Source organism: Nicotiana tabacum, chromosome 3, assembly GCF_000715075.1.
Source record: "Nicotiana tabacum cultivar K326 chromosome 3, ASM71507v2, whole genome shotgun sequence".
Lineage (NCBI taxonomy): Eukaryota > Viridiplantae > Streptophyta > Magnoliopsida > Solanales > Solanaceae > Nicotiana > Nicotiana tabacum.
The window spans coordinates 193,991,799-194,015,871 of NC_134082.1; the positions used below are offsets into that span (position 1 = coordinate 193,991,799).

Here is a 24,073-nt window from a genome sequence, read left to right on the forward strand (position 1 = left end):
CAAAGTTCTACTTGAAGAATCGCATTGTGAAGGAGCTGAAAGCTGATCATGGCATGAAAAGCAAGAATAAAGAGCCCTCAACTAAAAGAGAATAGGTGACTACTGGTGAAGCCAAAGCTATTAGTAAGGAGGTACAATCCAACGCGAATAAATCTTATAGAGGGAATATTACGTCTTATGGAAAGAAAGTAAGTCCAGTGCTCCAATATGTCCCTAAAAGGAAGAAAGATGAAGGTGAATCATCTAATCGCCAAGCTAACATGCTAAAGGAGTTAACTCTTCCGGTCAAACGAATTAAGGCAGTAAAGTCGTCCTCAATGCCGCTTGCAGGGTTTGTAGCCCAAAATCATTTGCAGAATGTGGCACTCCCTACAAAGCAAACATATGAAGGTTTTGACCCTAACGCTTACAAGATATTTGCAAAAGTTGGATATAATCCCAATGAGCCGTCAAAGTTAGGGAAGCTCCCATCAGAAGCTGCAACAAGGAAACCACGTGAAGGTTTGGGATACAAGTAACTGTCACCAGTGCGCATCTCAATAAGAAGGGCGAGCAATAATTATATTACTGTAGAAGATGAATCAGCCGCTTCTAACAAGCCTTCTGTCTTTGATCAACTTGGAAGATCACATGTGAGGACCTCCGTGTTTGAAATATTGGGTCCACTAAAGAAGGGGAACAAGTTCTGGAGAAATTTTCAAAGCATAAAAACACCCGCTTCACCCAAAATCTAGGAGATCTCTAAGGATTTCCAAAGTTTGGTTCCTTCTAGAATGAGGTGACAAACAAAACTTGTGGTTTCATGTAAAGAAGTACTGAAGGTAAAGCCATATACTGTGGTCTATACTAAGGAACGTGATGAAGACGAAGAAAGTGTGGGTTCTTCGTATCATGTTATTGTACAAGTTGAGAATGGCATTCCATCTTCGATGGAAGATAATGCGGAATTGGAGGATGTTTCGCCGTGTTATCACATATCCTTCAATGATGGGGACCCTCAAGAAGATGAAGATGCGAAAGATGCACCACCTGAACTTGAAGAAGGAGTGAAGACGACAGTTGATACCTTAAAAGAAGTTTACCTTGGCACCGATGAAGAACCAAGACCCACCTACCTAAGTGCTTTACTTGAAGACTGATGAAGAGAGCACTTATATTGAGTTACTCAAAGAGTTCAGGGATGTCTTTGCTTGGAGTTATAAAGAGATGCCTGGCCTGGATCCGAAAGTAGCAGTCCATCACCTTGCAGTCAAAAATGGTGCTCGTCCTGTTAAACAAGCTCAAAGGCGTTTTAGGCCAGACTTGGTTCCCTTGATTGAAACAGAAGTTAACAAACTCATCGAAGCTGGCTTTATTCGTGAAGTTAAATACCCAACATGGGTTTCAAGTATGGTCCCTGTAAGGAAGAAAAATGGCCATATTCGAGTGTGCGTTAACTTTAGGGATCTTAACAATGCGTGTCCGAAAGATGAGTTCTCCCTTCCCATTCCAGAACTGATGATCGATGCTACCACTGGGTACGAGGCATTGTCATTTATGGACGGTCCGTCGATCTATAATCAAATACTCATGGCACCAAAAGATGAAGAGCTTACTGCATTCCATACCCCAAAAGGTATTTATTGCTACAAGGTAATGCCTTTTGGCTTGAAGAACGCTGGGGCTACTTACCAAAGGGCTATGCAGAATATTTTTGACGATCTTCTCCACAAGAATGTCGAATGCTATGTTGATGACTTGGTGGTGAAATCAAGAGAGAAGGGCGACCACATGAAAGACTTAAGGATGGTATTTGAATTGCTCCGGAGGTACCAACTTAGGATGAATCCATTGAAATGTGCCTTTGGAGTTACCTCTAGAAAGTTCCTTGGTTTCATTGTCCGACATCGAGGGATCGAAATTGATCAAGCCAAAGTGGATGCCATTTTGAAAATGCCTGAGCCTCGAGATATCCATGAATTTGAAAAGTCTGCAAGGAAAGCTAGCATACCTTAGAAGATTCATATCAAACATGGCTGAGAGGTGCCAACCATTTAGTCACCTCATAAAGAAAGGTGTTCCTTTCAAGTGGGACCAAGCTTGTAGCAATGCCTTCGAAAGTATCAAAACCTACTTGATGAAGCCTCCAGTTTTAGCAGCTCATATACCTGGAAAGCCATTGATACTATACATTGCGGCACAGGAAAGGTCTGTTGGAGCACTGTTGGCCCAAGAAAATAGTGAGGGGAAAGAAAACTCTCTTTACTACTTGAGCAGGATGATGACACCTAACGAGTTGAATTATTCGCCAATTGAAAAGTTGTGTTTAGCGCTAGTCTTCTCAATTCAAAAGTTGAAGCACTACTTTCAAGCTCATGTTGTCCGTCTTGTTTCTAAAGCAAATCCCATCAAGTTCGTGATGTCAAAACCTATTCTTAGTGATCGACTAGCGAGTTGGTACCTCCAATTTCAACAATTCGAGATTTTGTACATCCCTCAAAAGGCTATAAAAGGACAAGCCTTGGTAGACTTCTTGGCAGATCATCCAATACCTAATGACTAGGACTAACTGATGAACTACTTGATGAGGACGCAATGGTCGTTGAAGTTCAACCTCCATGGAAGATGTACTTTGATGGTGCTGCGCATCGTGGGGGGGCCGGGGCTGGCATAGTATTTGTCACTCCCAAAGGTGAAGTCTTGCCCTACTCCTTCACCTTGACACAACTCTGTTCCAACAATGTTGCTGAGTATCAAGCATTAATACTTGGGCTTGAAATGGCTGTTGATATGAAGCAATTGCAATTGCAAGTCTTTGGTGACTCCCAGTTAGTGGTCAATCAGCTTTTGGGTAGTTACGAGGTTAAGAAGCCTGAACTACGCCCATATCATGATTACGCTAAAAAGTTGATGGGGTGGCTCGGTGATGTGACTATTCAGCATGTGCCAAGGAAAGAAAATAAGAAGGCTGATGCTTTAGCTACCCTAGCTTCATCTTTAATCCTGCCTAATCAAACGCAAGTTACTGTCTGCCAAAAATGGGTAGTACCGCTGCCAAATGAGGCTGAAGGTGAAGAAAATGAACTCAAGCATCTTGTCGCCATTTCTGAAGTTGAGAAAGAAGAATGGCGACAACCCATTATCAACTACTTATACTATGTGATACTTCCAGAAAATCCGTGGAGAAGAACTGAAATCCGCCGGCGTGCACCTCGCTTCCTTTACTACAAAGATACCCTATACAGAAGATCATTCGAGGGAGTACTCTTGCAATGCTTAGGGGAAGATGAAGCACTTCAAGCTTTGCAAGAAGCGCATTCTGGGGTATGTGGGTCATACCAGTCTAGACCAAAGCTCCACTTCCATATAAAAAGGATGTGATATTATTGGCCAACGATGGTAAAAGATTGCTTGGACTACGCTCGAATATGCAAGGCTTGTCAATTCCATACGAATTTTATTCATCAACCTCCTGAAGTGTTGCACCCGACTGTTGCATCCTGGTCATTTGATGCTTGGGGATTGGATGTTGTTGACCACTGCCAAAGTCCTCTGGTGGGCACCTATAAATCTTGGCTGCAACTGACTACTTCTCAAAATGGTCTGAAGCTGTCGCTCTTAAGGAAGTAAAGAAGGAAAAAGTTGCAAGTTTCATCCGAGTAAACATTATTTATCGTTGTGGCATTCCTTGTTATATAATAACGGATAATAGAAAGCCATTCAATAGTAGGTTGATGAACAATATTTGTGATCTCTTTGGCTTCAAGCAACGTAACTCTTCTATGTACAATACTGTCGTCAATGGTCTAGCTGAGGCATTCAACAAAACTCTATGCAACTTGTTAAAGAAAGTCGTCTCCAAATCCAAACGAGATTGGAATAACCGTATGGAAGAAGCTCTATGGGCATATAGGACGACTCACCGCACGCCAACACAAGTAACTCCTTATTCACTCATTTATAGAGTCGAAGCCGTCTTGCCACTCGAGCGTCAAATACCTTCATTATGGCTGGCTATTCAAGAAGGGATCACTGATGAAGAAAACGCTCGATATAGATTAGCAAAGTTGGAGGATCTTGATGAGAAAAAGTTGGAAACTCAACAGAGTCTTGAATGTTATCAAGCTCGATTGTCTCGCGCCTTCAATAAAAGAGTTCGCCCGAGATCCTTTCAAGTAGAGATCATGTCTTTTCCGTACAAAGACCCTTAATTACTTCCCATAAACCTGTAGAAAAGTTCACTTCAAAATGGGATGGGCTATATGTCGTACAAGAAGCTTACTCAAGTGGGGCTTACAAGTTGGTTGATGCAGATGGCATGCGGATCGGCCCTATCAATGGCAAGTTTTTAAAGAAGTATTATCCTTGAAATTGCAACGCTCCTTGACGCACGAGCCTAAACTGCATGTTGCTACACTCCTGGTCCGCAAGAGTATAAATTATGTACGGCCCAAAAAAAAAGGAAAAAGTCCGCTAGGTTGAAAATCTCGAAAGAGGCGGCCTAGGCAAAAGTTAGGGCATAAAAAAAATCTACCCATTCTGAACTATGGTATGACTTGATCCTCTTCACTGAGGTCCGTAGGCAGCTTAGAGTTTCTTTCTAAGTTCAGTCGCATAAGTTCAAAAGATACATATTGGCCCAATTATTGTTCAAATGAAGTATGAAGGAATGTAAGATCAAGATGAAATGCCATCCTCCTATTGAACTTTGATCTCATTTGATTTAAAGGGGGCAACCCTCCATGGTAAATTGATATCTTCAAAGAGCCGATTTTAGGAGGATGTCAAGTATTTGCATTGAAGTACATGGATTCTCTATGTCTTCAGGTTCACCAAACCTTCAAGTTTGTTGGTATCCAAGTCTGCCCTCTGCCATAAAAAAAGGAAGAGAAGAGAGGCGTCAAAAGAAAACACAAGTATAAGGAAAAGATTGCTTGCCATAACGTTTCAAATTCAATGAGACTTGAACCCAAAATATTTGTGAGAATATAGCTCTTAAATTTCGATTGATGGCAAGTAAGACATCTTCCGATTTCGAGGCTTCCATACCAAGATACAAAAGTTTTAGTGAAGTCGCGCAATTTGAAATCGTCTGCATGTCAGAATTTTATGTCGAGTTTGGAATATTATCTGAAACTATCCTTAAGGTATTAAATTTTGCATTTTGGATATGATTTAAATTTCGAAGTTTAATTTACAAGAAAACAAACGGTTCGTAATTTTGACATCTACACCAAGATATGATTTTTTGGTGAGACTGTGCAAATTTGGAATTGATAGTGTGGTGCAATATAAAGTTGATTTTAAAATATTATCTAGGACGATTCTGAAGTTGTTTGATTGAGAATTTGGATATTTTCTAGATCTTGAAGTCTAGTTTTCTTGAAATCAAACGGTTTGCAACTTAGATATTTCTACACCGAGATATGAATTTTTGGTGAGACTGCGCAAATCTGGAATTGATAGCATGGTGCAATATAAAGTTGATTTCAAAATATAATCTGGGATGATTCTGAGGTTGTTTGATTGAGAATTTTGGATATGTTCTAGATCTTGAAGTCTAGTTTTCTTGAAATTAAACGGTTTGCAATTTCGATATTTCTACACCGAGATATGAACTTTGGTGAGACTGCGCAAATCTGGAATTGATAGCGTGGTGAAATATAAAGTTGACTTTAAAATATAATTTGGGACGATTCTGAGGTTGTTTGATTGAGAATTTTAGATATGTTCTAGATCTTGAAGTCTAGTTTTCTTGAAATTAAATGGTTTGCAATTTCGATATTTCTACACCGAGATATGAACTTTTTAGTGACACTGCGCAAATCTGAAATTTTCAATATGGTGAAATCTAAAGTTGGTTTCAAAATATTATCCGGCACGATTCTAAAGGTTTTTAGTTCGAAGTAATGGATATATTTTAGATATTGAAGTCATCAAATAGTTCATTATTTGGACTCTCCCACGACAAGATATGAATCTTTTGTTACAAACGCGTAAAGCTAAAAATTATGCGACTAAGATAAAAGTCGGACAATGTAAAGCAAAAGAGAAGCTGAAATATTTAAGCCGTCGAAGTCTCCAAGTTGGAGTCTTCAAGTCCGTCGGTATTCAAGTTGAAGTCACCAAGTTGAAATCTTCAACTCCGTCGGTCTTCAAGTTGAAGTCTTCAAATTCGCCGATCTTCAAGTTGAAATATTTAGGTCATCCAAGTCTCAAAGTTGAAGTCTTCAAGTCCGTCGGTCTTCAAGTTGAAGTCTTCAAATTCGCTGATCTTCAAGTTGAAATATTTAGGCCATCCAAGTCTCAAAGTTGAAGTCTTCAAGTCCGTCGGTCTTCATGTTGAAGTCTTCAAATTCGCCAATCTTCAAGTTGAAATATTTAGGCCCTCCAAGTCTCAAAGTTGAAGTCTTCAAGTTCGTCGGTCTTCAAGTTTCAGTCTTCAAATTCGCCGGTCTTAAAGTTGAAATATTTAAGCCCCCCAAGTTGAAGTCTTCAAGTCTTTCGGTCTTCAAGTTTCAATCTTCAAATTCACCGATCTTAAAGTTGAATTGTTTAAGCCCTCCGAATCTTCGAATTGAAGTCTGCAAAGTCCGCCAAATCTTCAAAGTTCTCCAAGGGTTCAAGTCGATGTCGTCTTCAAGTTGAAGCTTTATAACTTTCCAATCTTAAGGTGGACATATAAGTACCTTTACACCTTAAGTTGGCCTCTTCGTGGGTTTGTCCTTAAAAGAAACTATAACTTTCCAATCTTAAGGTGGACATATAAGTCCCTTTGCACCTTAAGTTGGCCTCTTCGTGAGTTTGTCCTTAAAAGGAGCTATTATTTTCCAATCTTAAGGTGGACATATGAGTCCCCTTTGCACCTTAAGTTGGCCTCGCCGATAGTCGGGTCGTTTTGAGAGTAATCTCTCCGATAGTCGGGTCATTTTGAGAGTAATTTCTTCGATAGTCGGGCCACATTGAGAGTAATCTCTCCGATAGTCGGGTCATTTTGAGAGTAATCTCTCCGATAGTCGGGCCACATTGAGAGTAATCTCTCTGATAGTCGGGTTGGGATGGGTACCCATCCCCTCACACCCCAAGATTGTCTTCTTCATGCGTAGATCATCTTGTTGAACAAGAGCATATCTTTCTCGCTTGACCTACAAAAAAAAAAGAAAAAGACAACAAAGGAAGAAAAGCAGAAAAGAAGAAGAAATTACCTTAGCGTTGATGCTTCCAAGTCCAACTAGATTCAAGTGGCTTGCGAAAAATGCGAATTAATGCTTAACAATTACGAGCCCGCGAGTTTATATAGATGGTAAAAGAGAACATTGAGAAGTTTGTTTCTCGATGTGGGATCAGAAGGGCGGCTATCACAATTAGTATTCATCATGAATTGGGATTCTATAATTTGATTGCTACTCATACTAGAAATACTAGTTGTGCCAGCGTTTTGACAATACTAGTTGGAGAATGAAAGACAAGTTTCACGGAGCAAGTAGGATAAATACATCGATAGTGATAGGATTCAAGCAATTCAATGTGCTCCCTGTCGAAACCGTAATGGTGTATGCTTGCACTACGTCTTTTGTATTACACAAGGAATTGGGATGTATTGGAATGATAAAGTGCATTGTCTTTAGTGACTTTCCTTTTCTCTATCCATTATAATTGCCATAATTGATTTGGCATCCAACGTAGGCATACATAATCTTGGAATCCACAAGGTTGGAAATTTTATTCAACTTGGCAATGATATTAATTTAAATAAAATAAGTTTAAAGATCATGGAAAGCTTGAAAATTGATAATTTTCATTCTTATGACAAGCAACTTGCCATTGGCTCAAGCATTTGAGCATGCGTGCTTCAAACTTCGTCTTTTAAAGTTGATAAATTGATATTTTGATAAGTCTTGAAGTAAGGGGCATTTGTAGGCATATAAATTTTTTTTATTGAATTCAAATTCAATAAATAATTTGGATTATATTTTAAATATATTAGTCCGAATAAATATTTTGGACTAATATAATTAGATTAATTGTATAAGTCCAATATTATTGGGCTAGCCCATTTAATTGGGCCACAATTGATGAGCCCACCTCATTAAGCCCAAGATATCATCTTCCTAGAGGCCCAGTTTGGTGCCACGTGTTAAATGACGTGGCACGCCAAGTCAAATGGAAAAGTCAATAGGACCAGTCACGTGTCAAAATGACAAGGCATGCCAAGTCACATTAAAATGCTAATGAAATCGCGCCATGTGTGCAAGTGACATGTTCTGGCCAATCAAATGCGGCCATGTCACACTTCAATTTGATTGGTCGGAAAGAGTTTGTTCTTATCACAACTTCTCCCTTCCACAACTATAAATATGGGTCTTCATAACTCAGAAAAGACACCAGAAGTTATAACAAGAAGCAAGAAAGAGCTCGTGGATCAAACGTTGCAAATTTCTCCACACGTTTCAAGTTTCAAGCAATTAAGTTCAAGCTCAAGAACGAAGAACAAATCAAGTTCAAGTCCAAGCAATCAAGCTCAAGCTCAAGAACAAGATCATCGTTCGTGGCAACAACTACATATTCAAGATCAAGCTCAAAGGCCCTTGAATTTATTTACTATTGAAAAGAAGAATTAGATGATTGATAGAGATTGTACACTCAGATATTCGAAATAAAATACTACGATTATTGCGATTTTTTTCGGTCTTAATTTTATTTTCTCGACGCAATTTATTGTCTACAATAAATTTTCATTGAGTTTTATTTTCAAGTTATTACTTATTGTATGTTTGAATTACTCTTTGGCGCAACTATAATCAATTAATTTTATCTTAGTAAAAAAGAAATTAGAGAAATACAAAGTTAAAACTATAACGGAAGTCGATAAAGTCGACCGGCACTTCTTCGATTTTTCTTATTCTTAATTCTAGATTTATTATCAAATGTAGAGTTCCCATAAATTTTGCATAATTTAAATATCTTAGTAAAAAGAAATAGAAAAGCCCAGGGGCGGCAAGAGGGTAAAGACACTAAAGCGGTGGCTTTAGGCCCCAGAATTTTGGAGGCCCTACTTTTTGTTTTTCAATTATTATTTGATGTTCGGTAATTATTTTGGGGTATTGATGAATTCGAATTCGTGCCGTGTAAAGTCCATTAAAGTGAAAACTGTTCCTTAGAAGGGATTTTGTTTTTCATTTCAACTACTGAAATCGAATACTTCTAGTTAAAGAAGGAGATATGATATCCATCTCACCACAACTCTTCTCATGAGGCCCCAAATCTTTGTAAGAAAATATTAAGTATTTCAAAGTAGAAAAGTAAAATGTTTTATATAAAAAAGGATTACATTAATCATTAGAAAATATGTAATACACTTTTAAACTCTATTTTTTTACTCAGGTTTCTCATCATTGCAACAAGTATATTGAAACATCAAGAAATTCTTTTAATACAAAGTCATCAACTTCTTGAATCAGGTTCTATTACTTAAGATTAATATTGCACATGAGAGATTAGATGGTTTATTCAAAAAAATTTTAAATAATGTTATTCTAAAAAAGCTAGAAAAATCTACTTCAACTAAAATTATATATGATTTTTCTTTAAAAAGGTCTCACATTGAAGTTTGGTTTTAAGCCACCAAACTTATTGAGTCGCCCCTCGAAAAGCCCTTTACGTGCAAAATTATGATTGATTCCCTGGTATACAATAGAATATCCATTATCCTTTGACCAAACGCACCTTTTATAATTCATGCAACAAAATGTAAACATTCTAATAAATACGATAATTAGATATACATAGCCTAATTTCTATAATTACAATACTCTGTTATTCAACATCAAATTTAATAAGTTCTTTTAAAATGACACATTATAATTACACGTGGGATAGACACATAGTTGCATATACTCTAAAAGTACGAAAATGCCTCTTTTCATTTATGCATGAAGTCATATTTCATAGGACTTTAAAATTCATTAAAAGTAGTTAGAAATGGTTACTTAAATATGTAGAAAGTCCTCTTTCGACCAACATTATCATTTTCATAAACTTATATTTTCTATTTAATTTTTATTTTATAACTCAAATATATTGATAAAAATACTAATGTAACTTTTTAATATTATATACTCATTAATATAGGTACATGCGCAAAACGCGTACGCTAAGATTAATATAATCAAAACTGAGTAAAGTTTTTCGTATTAAATTTCAATTATCTAGTTGTCTAGAATAAAGAATACTAACTTATATCAGAAAAATTAGAACGATTGACATTATATAGCACGAACCTTATTGAAATCATAAAACTTGTTGAGCTGATTTGACTGAAAGGAGAAGTCAACGATTTAAGGACAGAAACGTCAATTTGCCCATATAGAAGCAGCCTTCATATACAAACGCAATCTGAGTTTGTCGGAGGCGGAGATAAAAAAAAAGTCGACGACCGGAGATGGCCGGAAGAAGAGCGATGATGCAGTGGTTTGCGCTCACAGTAACAATAGTGCTCTCCCTTCTGATTCAGCCTTCTTCCTCCATTTACTGTGATGAAGATGACTGTTACGATCTCCTTGGGTAATCAAATCTCCCAATTACACTATATATCCTTTTTTAATTCATTTTCTTCATTTTTTTCACTAATTTATTTTATTTTATTTTTGGTAGGGTGGCTCAAAATGCGAATGCTTCTGAAATAAAGAAAGCTTATTACAAGCTCTCTCTGAAACAGTAATTTTTTTTCCTTCTCCTATTTCTGTTGATATTCGTATCATTTGTTTGGTGGAGGTTGTTGATAATTTTTTTGTTTAGTCATCCAGATAAAAATCCCGATCCAGAATCAAAGAAATTTTTTGTCAAAATTGCAAATGCTTATGAGGTAATCAATATTCTGGTTTCAATCTATTTTTCAGGTTTTTGTTTTCTTTTTTCTTGTTTTGCTTCAGTAATTTTCTTGGCATCAGTTAGCACATCATATTATGGTTTCAGTTATATACATATATTAAAAAATATGAAAGAATTAGATGGAATTGGCATAACTGGAGTGAATTTGGGTCAATCCTAATGGAGTGTTAATTTCATACTGTATAGAAAAATGAACTTTCTTGTGGCCCTTGGTCAGCACATTGTGTTTTCATTAAGTGAGATGCATCTGATCTAAAACCAATACTCCCTTTACCCATAAGAAGCGGATCCAGGATTTGAACTTTTTGGGTTAGAGTTTGGGATTCTACCACAGCTTATTTGATTACTGGGTTTGAAATCAATTTTTTTACTCATTTAGTGAATTTTTTAATACATATTTATGGTTTGAGTCAAAGCTACCGGGTTAGTATAAACCCATAAATAATACTCTACATCCTCCTCGGCATCCCCATATTATATGAGTTGTTTAACAGGAAATGGGTCTTTAAGATGTTAATTATTTGCTATATTAGTTGTAATGGAGTAAAATATTATAGTAGTACTTATAACTAAAAGTTAGCTTAATGAAACATTATCTAACAGTTTGGGACGTCATATAATTGGGTTGGAGGGAGTAGTATGTTTTTGTGATAAATGTTAAAGGGCTGATTTTTCTTTGTAGATTTTGAAAGACGATGCCACAAGGGAACAGTATGATTATGCACTTGCCCATCCAGAGGAGGTTAGTTTCCATTTAGATATTGTTTGCATAAACAATTATTCATAGAATTACGATGAGGAGTCCTAGTGGTTCAATTTTTACGTCTTCGACTATCTTGGGAAATTGTATTGGACTTCTCAATTAACAGATGATAGTCAGGTCTCATACTAATGTCTTTTATTCGTGCTTTTGAATTTTCAGTTTTTCTACAATACGGCACGGTATTACCATGCTTACTATGGTCACAAAACTGTGAGAGCCTTTTCCTAATTCCTGCCAGATATTTGTTTTCTTTTGTCCATAACACTTCATATGGGTGAAACTTTGACCTTGAGATTTCATTGATACATGTTAAGTTGATTCTATGCTCACTTAGCTGTTTGTGTTTTAAATTTTAGGATCCCCGTGCTGTCCTCATTGGTCTTCTTCTGATACTCTCATCATTTCAGTATCTGAATCAGTGGACAAGATATAATCAGGTAAAGTAACAGTACCAGCAATCCATGGTTAAAAAAGAGCTTTTTATTCTAGCCTGGAAACTGAAGAATGCTGTCATGACTTTTGTTTTGCTTTGATTTCTTCCATTTATTTTGGCTTTATGATTTGAAAATTCAAGTGATGACTCAAGTTTCAGTTTGATGATCTAAGAGCAACACGATCCTTCGCAATAAAAGAAAAGAATAGCTCTATTATGATCGGTGAGATTATATGAGCAATCATTCTGCACAGGTGACTGTGTGCCTTAAGTATTTGTCTGGGTAAACCTAGCTGATATAAAGATACATCATTTTATGTCCCTATCTTACAAGGTGTGATTAGTTGTTTGAAGATAATTATTGTTTCTTGCCAAATTTGAGTATGATATGCATCTTTAGATGATTTATGTTTGTGATTAGTAATCAATAGCTGAACTACGACATCATTGGGCCAGTTCTAGCCTGTAGCCAATGTTACTCTTTTCATCCTGTTCTGTTTCACCTATTATTGTAGGATAAGAACACGATTCACCAGAACTGAAAGCTGAGCAAATAGGGATTCTTGGGATTGTTCAAGTCTTCTTCTGTGGCTAGAACATTAGAAAGTAGTGTATTCTGAGGAGTTTAATTAGGACAACTGACAACAACAAAGAGTTGAATCATAAAGAGTTTGGAGAACAAGGAGAAATTTTGGTGATGTTGATCCAATAGAATGTTAGAAACAAAGGCATTACTAAGAGAGATCTAATTAGTAATTATCATGCCTCTATCCATATTTAGAGAAAATCAATCATAGTTGTAGTTTTACTACTTTTACTCTAGCTATTAAACTGTTGCAACCCTCCACCTTTTGTCGGGGCTTGGGACTGGCTATGCTTTGCAAATCTTAAATAGGTAAAGTTAACGACATTGACTGTGCCTATTCCCGAAAATTTAAGAGGGAGAAGGATGAGATTCTGTGAATTCACACTAAATGCCCTTGATCTAAGGCTGCAATAAACGCTGTAGAAGCAACAAAAGCTTCAGCAAGTTGGACCACGATTCTCACAAAATGCTCCCCTATTATGAATGAGCATCTAAAGATTCAGTAGCTTCCAATTACCTATAGAATTAAGACTGATGTGAGGCAGCTACCTATTTCTTAAATTATAAGGCGAGTAGGAGACCACATTTTTTGCAATTTTACTATTTAAATAATAGATCACCAAGATATGCCCCAAAATTTGACAGTAAATCATAAAGCAAGAATCTTCATAACATGTTCTATAGCATGGCCCCTGGTTTTCTACATATTCCTTTCTCACTTTTCGGCTACCTAGTTTGACTTGCAATGGAAGGGGGAACATTGCAAATAGCAGTTGGGATCCAAAAGAGGTGCAATTTGCTGAAAGGTTACATCATGGTGAAAATAAAATAAAACAAATAAAAAGTTCTCCTTATTTTGAATTCTGGGAGATGGTAATCTTAGCATAAATAAAATGTAGCCACCTTTCACTTCAACAAAAAGTAGAAGAAAGTGACCTATAGTTGGAGATGGAAGTAGTTTTTTTCTTACTTCTTACGATTTCTTCGCCATGTGTTATAAATTGTGATTTCGTCTTTTACTAGGCTATTGAGATGGTCAAGAAAACACCAGCTTATAAAAACAAGCTACGTGGTTTGGAGCTTCAACGCACTGGAGGAGTTGCTAATAGGAAGAAGAGCAACAAGCAGATGGACAAGTACGAGCAGATCTCTTCGTTTATTGACTATGCAACCTGATTTGAATCTTCTGGCTGTAGCTTGACGAAATATACTTGCCTTTTCATATAGGCTGCATTCAAATTTGTTTATTTGCTAAATCTGGGTTAATCAGCCGAATTCATTATTTGTGATCAGGAAGGTGGAGGAAGAACTTAGCAAGGAACTCAACCTGGACATAAAGGGAGCTGAAAAGCCTTCTGTTTGGGAACTAATTGGAATTCGTTTTATACTTCTTCCTTACACTCTGGGAAAGGTAGCAGTGTTTTGTGTTTTATGCATTACAATGAAATAAAAAGACATTTTGGCTTTGTCTGTTGATATCCAAATTTCCTTGTGCTTATAGTTTCTTCTGCTAGAGGGTTTAAAATTAGATACTTTATGCCTATGGATATCATATATTCAGAGTTGCTGACATTCTTCTTCTATCTTCTGCAGCTGTTGCTATGGTATGGATGTTGGTTCTGGAGATACAATGTCAAGCGTGCTCCATACTCATGGGAAGATGCTTCCTATTTGACACGAAGGTCTCTTAGGGTTTCTCCTGATTCATGGATATCTATTGGTAAGACTAAAACTGATCTTCAAACATGTTCTCTGTGTACAACACTGTGGTAGTGTTGGGTGTTTGATTTGAATTAGATGAAATAGGAGAAAAAATGCTCCACTGTATAGTTTAATTGTCTAAGCAAAAATATGGCTATAGTAAAATGAATTTGGCCCAAATGATTTGAGTATCAATCCAAGGGCGAGGTAGATCCTACCACCCCATACCTGACTCCTCCATTGACTTGCTTAATTAGGAGGAATTCCTTACAATGACCAGTGCAATTCTCGCATCTTATTGTATTTCAGAAATTGATCAAAAGAAGATATATAACATCCAAGATTGAAAGTAATTGATCATGGTGAGGTAGATTCAAACTTGAGGTTTGTTTGTGCTCATATCTGAAGATGCCAAACTGGTGGATGTTATATATAAATCTTTTATACTATGTTGGCATATTGTAAACCATCTCTTTAATAGGTGAATTGGACCTTGAAATAAGTTCTTATTTTTCTTTTCATTTTGATATCTACTAGGCATATTCATTCTTTTTGTTTACCTTTTCTTTCCTTAAATCGCCGGCTGTACGCTCTAGGGTTTTTAGTTATTGACTGAAGTTGTAGGTTTCCACATTGCCATCTATGTTGGTAATCATGATCTTTAGCTATCGCAGATTACTTCTTAAAGACCTTCTAGTCAGATCAGTTGCCTGCTCTGAAGCTATCAAGGCACAAGTGGTAACTTTTAAGTTCTAGAAGAAAAAGAGATATAAGTGCGGCGAAAGAAATTTACCAAAAAGAAAAAATTCTCCAAAATGCAAACAACCATAGATGTTAACTGCACTGCATCGATTCGCTTTGTACTTTTGAAATTTCAGTGATACCTTTTTATTCTCCAAATGCAGAATATCTGTCACTTTGGTTGATTTAAATTGAAAAAGTTCAAAAACCAACTATAAAGCACACAACATGTGTTGTTCTGTCTTCTCCCCTACCTAATCTCTTTATGATCCTTCACACTCACCCTCAATTTATTTTTGGGTTAAATTCATGCAAGACAGTTTAGGTATTAGCCGTCAATTGACATGGGCATTAATCTGAATGTATGAAAGGATACCACAAAGTGGCAATTTTGAATAATATAAATGGCCAAGTTGAAACCAAAAAGTATTTTAGATGCCTGTGTGAATCTTCAGAAATATAAAACTTAAAAGTGATGAAGGCTGTATATGCCACTGCTGATGCTTTTAACGAATGTCTCCTCGACCTTTGCTACTTGGCATACTTCCAATGTAGTGTTTTGATGAAAGTTTCTTTTCATTTCCTCACTGCTTATGATTTCTTCCAATGTTCATGCTTCTTTTATCAGACGAATCAACCAAGGAAGATCTTATTCAAAGACGACTTTGGGAGAAGTCCAACTTCGAAAGCTATGTGGCAGAGATGCGCAAGGAATCAAAACGCCGAAGATAAAAAAAAAATTCTGACTCAAGGTTATGTGTAGGATGAGACCAGTTTTGATGGAAGTGTTTTGACACATGAAGCAAAAGTCTAATGTTTCGTTCTTGAAGACAACAAAATTCTTTTTGACACCGAAAGCTTATTAGATTGGTAGTATCGTCATAGAACTTGGATCGTCACAGTTAGTGTCACAACTGTACTAGTATTCAGAATAACTATACAAAATACATATCGGGAAGCAATCATACTGCATTTGGAGCAACTTTCGTGGGCAAGCTTCTATTGATGAGTACCACTCTCCATGGTGATTTTGCTGATGTAATGCTAGGTTAGAATATGTGGCGGACCATCTATATGTTCTGAAAGCAGAGATTGCGTTCCAGCAGACAATCAACTTCGTGCTTGGCTTGGCTATGTTGTATTTGTATGTACCATATTCTTAACTGGTGAATATGATAATGGCAGGTCTATCATTACCAATTGGCAGTGTTAGCTCCACTAAACCTTATGTTTTCTATCTGCTTCGACTTTCCATCGTACTGACCTTCAGGAACATGTTAACTCTCCCCCTCTCGTCTGTTTGGAACTCTGGTTGCATAATGGAATCAGTTTCCCGGGCTAACTTCCATGGCAACACGATGAATTTAACTCATCGCTGCCTCATATTGGCGGTGAAAATTGTGTCTACTTAATTTTTTACACTGCGTGGGCTGTTGCATCATCAAAAAGGGAGCCAAAAACTATATCAACTCCGCTCAGAATTCTGCTAAGACCTTGCATCTTTATCTTCTATTCTTGAGTCAGTTGTTTTCCCAGCAATGCACCTTCTTTATTAGAATGTCCCATGCATCTTTGTCATAAATGCTCATCATCTTTTGTAATTTACTGTCCAGGGACTTGCACTCCTTAAGAAAGTCTCTAGTGTCTTTAATCAGCACTATATATGCTCAATCCCTAGACAAGCTAGTTGCAACAACAAGATCTTCTTTGAGTTGTAGATTTGTTTCTTTTGAGCCTGAAAGCGATAAACCAGACTCAACTTCACTAAGACAGGAGGTAATATGCCAAACCAAGATTGTCCCTTTGCAACTCTTGGAATTTGGAAAGACAATGCGAGGCAAAGCAACCTCGTTCTCGGTTGCTTTCGGCCAACACATCTTGTAGGGTCATAATGGAATGTTATAGAACCAAGAGTGAATTTGGAAAATTAATTTTTTTTAACCAAAAATTGAACGTACGTACAGGACTCTTTCTAGCTTCAATTACTTAACCGTCATGTATAAGTTTGAAAAGGGACCCAAGCTACAAGATTAGACGAGGGATTGCAATTACATCATATTAGCCGATCTATAATACAAAATAGCATATTCACAATGGACATGGCCTTAAGACCTATAACATAATTTGTCTCCAATCAACCTGTAGATCATAGTGGAACCACAATTCACTATTGCACCATGTTGGCCTGAAGAAGCATTTTAGGAGTCAACATGAATACAAGTGTGTGCTGCAAATGCTACCAGACCAGTGGGTGGAGCATGTGGCCAGGGGATGATTGTCAGTTGGGCAACCTTGGAAATTCTTGTGAGGGAGGGGTTCTTCATCAACTACCATTCAACAGTCAGCGCATTACATTTTCTCTTCTGAAATCCGTGCTATTTATATTTCCAAGGGGACGTACGCAGGCCAGAATATTGTTGACAATAGAAACTAAGGGGACGTACACAAAGGACCAAAAAATTTAAACTATAATATAACCTTAAGCATAGGCTTATATATACTTAGCTCCCCTAGTCAACAATATTCTGGCCTGCATTCAACTCAAAGTGCCAGATTCAGATCACCTCTCTTCCATTAATTACATTCCTGCTAATTCTGGGTACCTACATATAAACTCTCCTTCATTTTTAAATCGTTTTTTCTCTGTTTTTCTGTTGTTACCTGTTCCATTGTAGTCCTCCAATGGTTGTTGGCTTGTTTCAGGAAAGATAGCTAAAACTAATTTCTCTGAGGATGAACAAGAGTTGATAATCATGTACAAATTGACTGGAGAGAGGTTTCGTCATCTCATGTTCCATGTTCATATTTACTGTTTTTACATTTGCTAAAGTCTACCCGAACGTAGGCAATAATAACAAAATTAATGATAATTGGTGGTTATCATTTTTCATCATCAGGTGGTCGCTTATTGCTTATAGCTGGGAGAATCCCCGGGAGAGGTGCAGAGGAGATTGAGAAGTACTGAACTATCTCCTCTACTGGTCATGACAGAAACGGCGTCATTGATATGTCCTGAATTGGTCATTTTGTTTTCCACGAGTCATTGCTAATAATAAAGGCTAATCTAAGTAATTTTTTAGTTCCTTTGCTATTTATCAACTGCAAACAAGATTCAAACTATCCGGGTTGCTCATAAGCCACAACTTTTAACAAAATTAGTTACAGAACTAAGAGCACTGCCCTTAAACCTTTCAGGATACGCATCGATGACAATCCAACCCTTTGTCTATACAATAGGCAGTGGGCGAAAGGTAGGAGAGACCAAAGCACAAAAGAATAATTGTGAAGACTGTCTGATTTTGTATTTTATATTATTTTTTTTGATTAGTAGTTAAGATTGACTGAAATTAATGTTTCCAAAGATCAATTTCTAGCTCCTCAATCACTGCAGCCTCTTAAGTATTATACAGAATTAACTGCTTCTCCTCACATTTGATAGCATTCACAAAGAAGAACAGTTCTCTAGGATAAGAGTGCTGAGGTAACAGCGAAGTAAGATCGTTCATGTCCACATCATACATTGCTCTGTTTGTATAACTTGGTGTCAAGAACTTGCTTTCCACACATTGCACATACTCCTGCACAAGAAAAACACTTCAGAGAGAACACAAGGAAACGTTACAATGATATAAATCATTTGCAATTCCAAACTACTCTTCATTACCTTTACTATAAGCACAGGTATGACAGTACTTGCCATCTTGATGCACTTGTTGCTTGCAAATCATGCACTTTGTATTTCCATAAGGTGTCCACCTGCAATACAACCAGTTCTCTCTTAAGACAACGTCAAGAGCATGGCAAATGCCCAAGACTAACCATAATCAAAGTGCAGTAGATATCCCAACAAGTCATACAAAGCATTTATTCAACGCAACCAATTACCATAGGATGCTGATAACTAAAGAATGAAATTTGTTGCATTCATGCAGTAACACAAACACAAGCACTTTAGAGCACTAAGTGCGGAAATGGCTCAACATAACCCATTGCAGTTTGAATAGAAGAAAATGACCCTACAAAGATCTCTTGTATTTTAGTTTAGATCTCTTACGTGTAAAAATAAAGATCTCTTAGGAGATTTGACGTAAAACTAAAAAGATTGCAACTGGCAACAAAACCAATTGACCCCCTCTAGTTCAGCTATCTGCTTATTACTTTTAGTATTGCAATACAATGATTTCTAGTTTGTCATTTGAGGTTTCAAAAACTTCTATTCATTTTAAGGTCTAAAAGAAGCCTTCTTGATCCAATATTCTATGCTACGTGGTAAATAGCATTCTTTCTCTTACTCCACAAGCGGGGCTCCATCTGTAATTCCATGTCCCATACAAAGAAACTCCCGGAGAATCAGATTGTCCTATATGTGTTTTATAAACAAAAATTATTACTAAATAAATGTGCAGCTGTTCGATTTCGAGCACATGACCCTTGGATTGAAGATGAACATTGCCGAATACTTAAGTCAGGAAAATAGCGAAGTTCTAAATGGTACAGAAGAACATCTGAATGAGCTACAGTCGTATCCACATAATCTTATTATGGAATAATGGGGGGAAAATCACGAATAACGAAATCTGAAGCAGTGACCAACAAAACCTACAGAAAGAACACTAAAATGTTTACCCAAGATGGTTTTCCTATTATCAACCTAAGCCATTGGTCTACACACAAAAATTGAAATATAATAACTAATCATTTCTCATGGTCTTTATACATTCTTTTATTATAATTACCAATAACAATTAACAGAGCCTTCAGGAAACCACAGCGCTTCAGCATCTCAAGATTTTAGAAGAGAAGCAAAGGTAGTTAATCATCACATTGCACAAACAATCTCCGGAAAAAAACCAAATTTACTGAGGACATACCAGTAAATAAAAAGACAAAAAGGCATCTTTTTTGCTACTTAAAAGTAAGGTGAATCACAACTATTCATAGTTAAACTATTTCGAAAAATTCATAGTCAAATGTTAAACATTTGAATTTGTCTTTCTTCTTTTTGTCGTTCGAGTTGCATTTTGATGTCATGATCCAGAAATTCCTTTTTGCTTTATTTTCAATATGCCATTATTCTCCCACTCATCTCTCACAAAATTAGTGCCGGTCTCAGCTAAGGGACTATCTTCACCAATCTTGTGTAACTAGCTAATGGACTACAACCACAACTCAGTCCTGACATGCAATAATTTTGAAAGTGATGTCAGTACTGACCACTATCATCAAACCCTTTAGTCCAGCATCACAAACTTTTCAAACACAACGGTTATAAAGAAAGAAGGATTTACAAGATAAACTTTTCAACAGAATGATCGTTTCTGTGTTAATAGCCCAATTCAATTAGTCTCCCTCTCCCTTTTTCCCTATTTTCACATGGTATCCAACCTTCTATGATCTTTGGTAGAGACCCAATAACATACCGTAGGCAGTAGGCACTGGCCAGTCATTTATTTACTAGTCTTATCTGTTTGCAGTGACAATTCTGCCAGCACCACATCTCTTTACATCTCTATCCTATACAGTATTAATAATGATTTCCTTAGATCCTCTAGACTTTTACTACAGTAATTTAGGCAGACCTTGTTATATTTAGCTCAAATCATCAGTTCCAACGTTGAAGGTGCCAATAACATGAGTAAACAGCAGGAAGACTTCTTGTTGTTTATATCAGATACCTCTTAAATAAGACAACTGGATCCTCATACTATATGAAACTGGAGTATAGTTCAGTCTAAATGACCTAAAACACAAGATTGCAACCTTAGAGTTAGCATAAGTGAATCCAACTCAGAAAATTCAAAGATTAAAAAGCTCAAGAATCTGTTGTGTATGTTAGTGTGTGCAACTGCAACTAAAAATTAGAAAATGAAACAAAAAATTGAACTTCTCTTGTAGGATACACACTTTTGGATTATGTCCTCTCCCATATCACCTATTCAATATTTTCCTAATATTTTCTATTAAAAGAAGTACCCAAAACATTATCATTCATAATTAAACTAACTAAGAAAGAAAAAGATCTCAGCCAAATTAATTATATTTCACCGTCTTAAGCTAGCTTCATTTTATGTCTCTTAACCTTTCTCCATAAAAAAAAAAGTTAGCTTCATAATATGCTCTAACAACATTGATTCAACAGTCGCACACTTCATCCAATTACTTGTAAATGATACAAACAATAACATATCTATAAGCTCTAACGACATGATTCAACAGTTTACATCCAATTTCTCATAAATGATGCAAGCAATAACATATGAAGTCAGCAAACAGTATCCATATAAAACTATGCCAGATCTTTCCTGAAACACAATTTATATAATCAGATCTAAACGGACCCACAACAGACTATTGGGGTACATGTCAAGTAGTTCACTAGAATTCTGACTAGAGAAGATAGGAATTGAGTTATGATTGATGAAAGTTTGATATGTATCAAGTAGTAAAACGAGTCTCAACAAACCGGCGTCACTCTTAAATCAGAAATTCCTAGACGAAAGCAAGCATATTATCTCAGTTAGTTTCTTTTCCTCTTACAATTGGTCGAAGGTGAATAAAAAATAATACTCAAGGAGCTAACTATCAGGACGATGAGTATAAGTAATGAGTTTAAGTTGTATGTACGGATGGTGTAAAAAATATTTAGGCAACCAGGCCACTTATAAGGTAATTACAGGCACATCTTTATGATAATCAGTAATTGGTTATCTGGTAAAAATAGGAGCTAACCTGGTAAATCCATAAAGTGATTAGCCAAAAAAAGAACAATTAATGAAAAAGTAACCTTTTTTTCTTGGAGAGGAGTTTGTTCTCGTTAATCTTACGGCCGCCGCCTTCAGTAGTGTTACTGGCACCTTCTTTCCATTTATCAGGCACAATCACCTTCGACAACTTCTTCTCACCTGCAGAATACAAATTTACCAAACCCTAGGTCTAAGTCAATTGTACCAGAAATTGCTTGGGTAAAAGCATGCATTTAACATAAGAGAAGCTAATGAAGTAATTTGGGGAAAAAGAGAAGAATTTACACCACTTACACTTTTCGCAAACCATAATTGCAGAGGAGAATTTCTAATTGCTGCCAAATTCGTATTTGGGGAAGAAAAGGAATAATTGATGAGAGATGGTTATTTCTATATGAAGACGGTGCGGTTGAGCTCACAGGGAAATATATGGAGTCGCGCGTAACAGCCGCCCGATTAAATACTTGAGCGATGAAAATACTAATTACTCCTTCAGTTTTGTTTTGTTTTATTTTTTCTTGTAATATTATTGTGACTAGCATATTTTTTTCATTAATATTTTTTAATAACTTTATTAAATATATAATCTGTGCTTTATAATATTTTTATATATTTTAAGTATGTAAAAATTATTTTTAAAAATTAAGGAATGGATATTTGATAAACGGAAGTTTGATGATTTAACTATCATACTCTATAAGTACTTCCTCTATTCACTTTTACTTGTCCACTATTCGAAAAATAGATTTTCACTTTTATTTGTTCACTTTCTCATATCAAGAGAAAAATATTTTATTTTTTGTGTTTTGCTCTTAGCATTAGTTACTCATTCTAAATCATTTTTCAAATTCATTAAGACCATACACTAATTAATATGGGTACCATGGTAAATTATGTACTTTATTTATTATTTATTAAAGAGCGTGAAAAGTCAAAACGTGACAAGTAAAGTGAACGGAGGGAGTAAATCGTACTCCCTCCGTTCACTTTTACTTGGCACGTTTTGACTTTTCACTTTCCTTAAGAAATAATAAATTAAGTGCATAATTTGATGTGATACTCATACTAATTTATGCATATTTTATTAGATTTGAGAAAATAATTTGAAATGAGTAATAAATATTGTGGGTATGACAGGAAAAAAAATTGTCTTCCCTTGATATGCGTAAAGTAATAAGTAAAAATAATAGGATACATGCCAAATAAAAATAATGGAAAGAGTAATATCCATTATCCATACAGACTTGTCAAAACAAAAATTAAGGAGATCAAATACGTCTTGCTTTTAACGCCAACTTCACTAGTGTGATGCCCATGACGGAAACTGTTGGGTGAAGAGAATGAGATGGAAAGTTCTCACCAATGAACTGCTGAAGAGAAGTTAACATCTAGGTCGCCTAGAGTGTTACATCGGAAAAAAGAAAATTATACTACTTCCTTCTTGTTCACTAATAATATATTTTTACTTTTACTTATCTACTATATTAAATTAAGAAAAAGGTAATTTTTTCTTCCCAAGATTTTTGAAAATGCTACTATTATTATGGGTAAAATTGTAAAATATATACTTCATTTATTTTTTCTTAAAGGAAGTACAAAATTAAAAGTGGACAACTAAGAGGTCGTTTGGTTTGAATAGGGCTTATGCCTGGATAACTTATGCTGGGATTAGTTATTCTGGTATTATTTTTTATCCACTGTTTGGTATGTTGCATTAAAAATGACAATTGCATAATTTCTAAGAAGAAGGTGTAGGCATATAAATTTTATCAAAATTAAATCCGATAAAATAATTTGGATTATATATTAAATATATTTATCCAAATAAATATTATGGGCTAATTTAATTAGATTAATTATATAAGTCCAATATATAAGGTCCAAATGCATTGGGCTGACTCATTTAATTGGGCCACAAATGATGAGCCCACGTCATCAAGCCCAATATGTCATCTTCCTAGAGGCTCAGTTTGGTGTCACATGTCAAATGACGTGGCACGCTAAGTCAAACAGAAGAGCCAATAGGATCATGCCACGTGTCGAATGACAAGGCATGCCAAGTCACATTAAAAGGCTAATAAAATCGCTCTACGTGTGCAAGTGACATGTTCTGGCCAATCAAATATGGTCATGTCACACTTCAATTTGATTGGTCAGAAAGAGTTTGTTCTTATCACAACTCCTCCCTTCTACAACTATAAATAGGGGTCTTCATAACTCAGAAAAGACACCAGAAG

At 36.1% G+C, this 24,073-nt stretch overlaps 2 protein-coding genes and 1 long non-coding RNA gene across 3 annotated transcripts; 2 read left to right on the forward strand and 1 right to left on the reverse strand.

Moving 5' to 3' along the window:
* The first annotated feature begins 10,359 nt into the window (after positions 1–10,359).
* Positions 10,360–16,293, forward strand: LOC107763135 (chaperone protein dnaJ 50-like). The gene is made up of 10 exons (XM_075250352.1): positions 10,360–10,542; positions 10,633–10,695; positions 10,777–10,843; positions 11,552–11,611; positions 11,792–11,842; positions 11,989–12,069; positions 13,675–13,787; positions 13,945–14,062; positions 14,245–14,371; positions 15,722–16,293. The coding sequence occupies exons 1-10, from the start codon at positions 10,421–10,423 to the stop codon at positions 15,823–15,825; spliced, it is 906 nt and encodes a 301-aa protein (XP_075106453.1). The 5' UTR covers positions 10,360–10,420; the 3' UTR covers positions 15,826–16,293.
* A 1,236-nt stretch (positions 16,294–17,529) lies between these two features.
* LOC107797590 (uncharacterized) lies at positions 17,530–18,227 on the forward strand. Its single transcript, XR_001650724.2, has 3 exons — positions 17,530–17,692; positions 17,797–17,869; positions 17,991–18,227. It is a non-coding gene; the product is annotated as an uncharacterized LOC107797590 (long non-coding RNA).
* A 143-nt stretch (positions 18,228–18,370) lies between these two features.
* On the reverse strand, positions 18,371–22,288 carry LOC107797589 (uncharacterized). Its single transcript, XM_016620488.2, has 4 exons — positions 22,131–22,288; positions 21,878–21,995; positions 18,758–18,849; positions 18,371–18,671 (listed from the first exon to the last, which is right to left on the reverse strand). Exons 1-4 carry the CDS (start codon positions 22,144–22,146, stop codon positions 18,607–18,609), a joined length of 291 nt encoding a protein of 96 aa, XP_016475974.1. The 5' UTR covers positions 22,147–22,288; the 3' UTR covers positions 18,371–18,606.
* Positions 22,289–24,073: the final 1,785 nt, after the last annotated feature.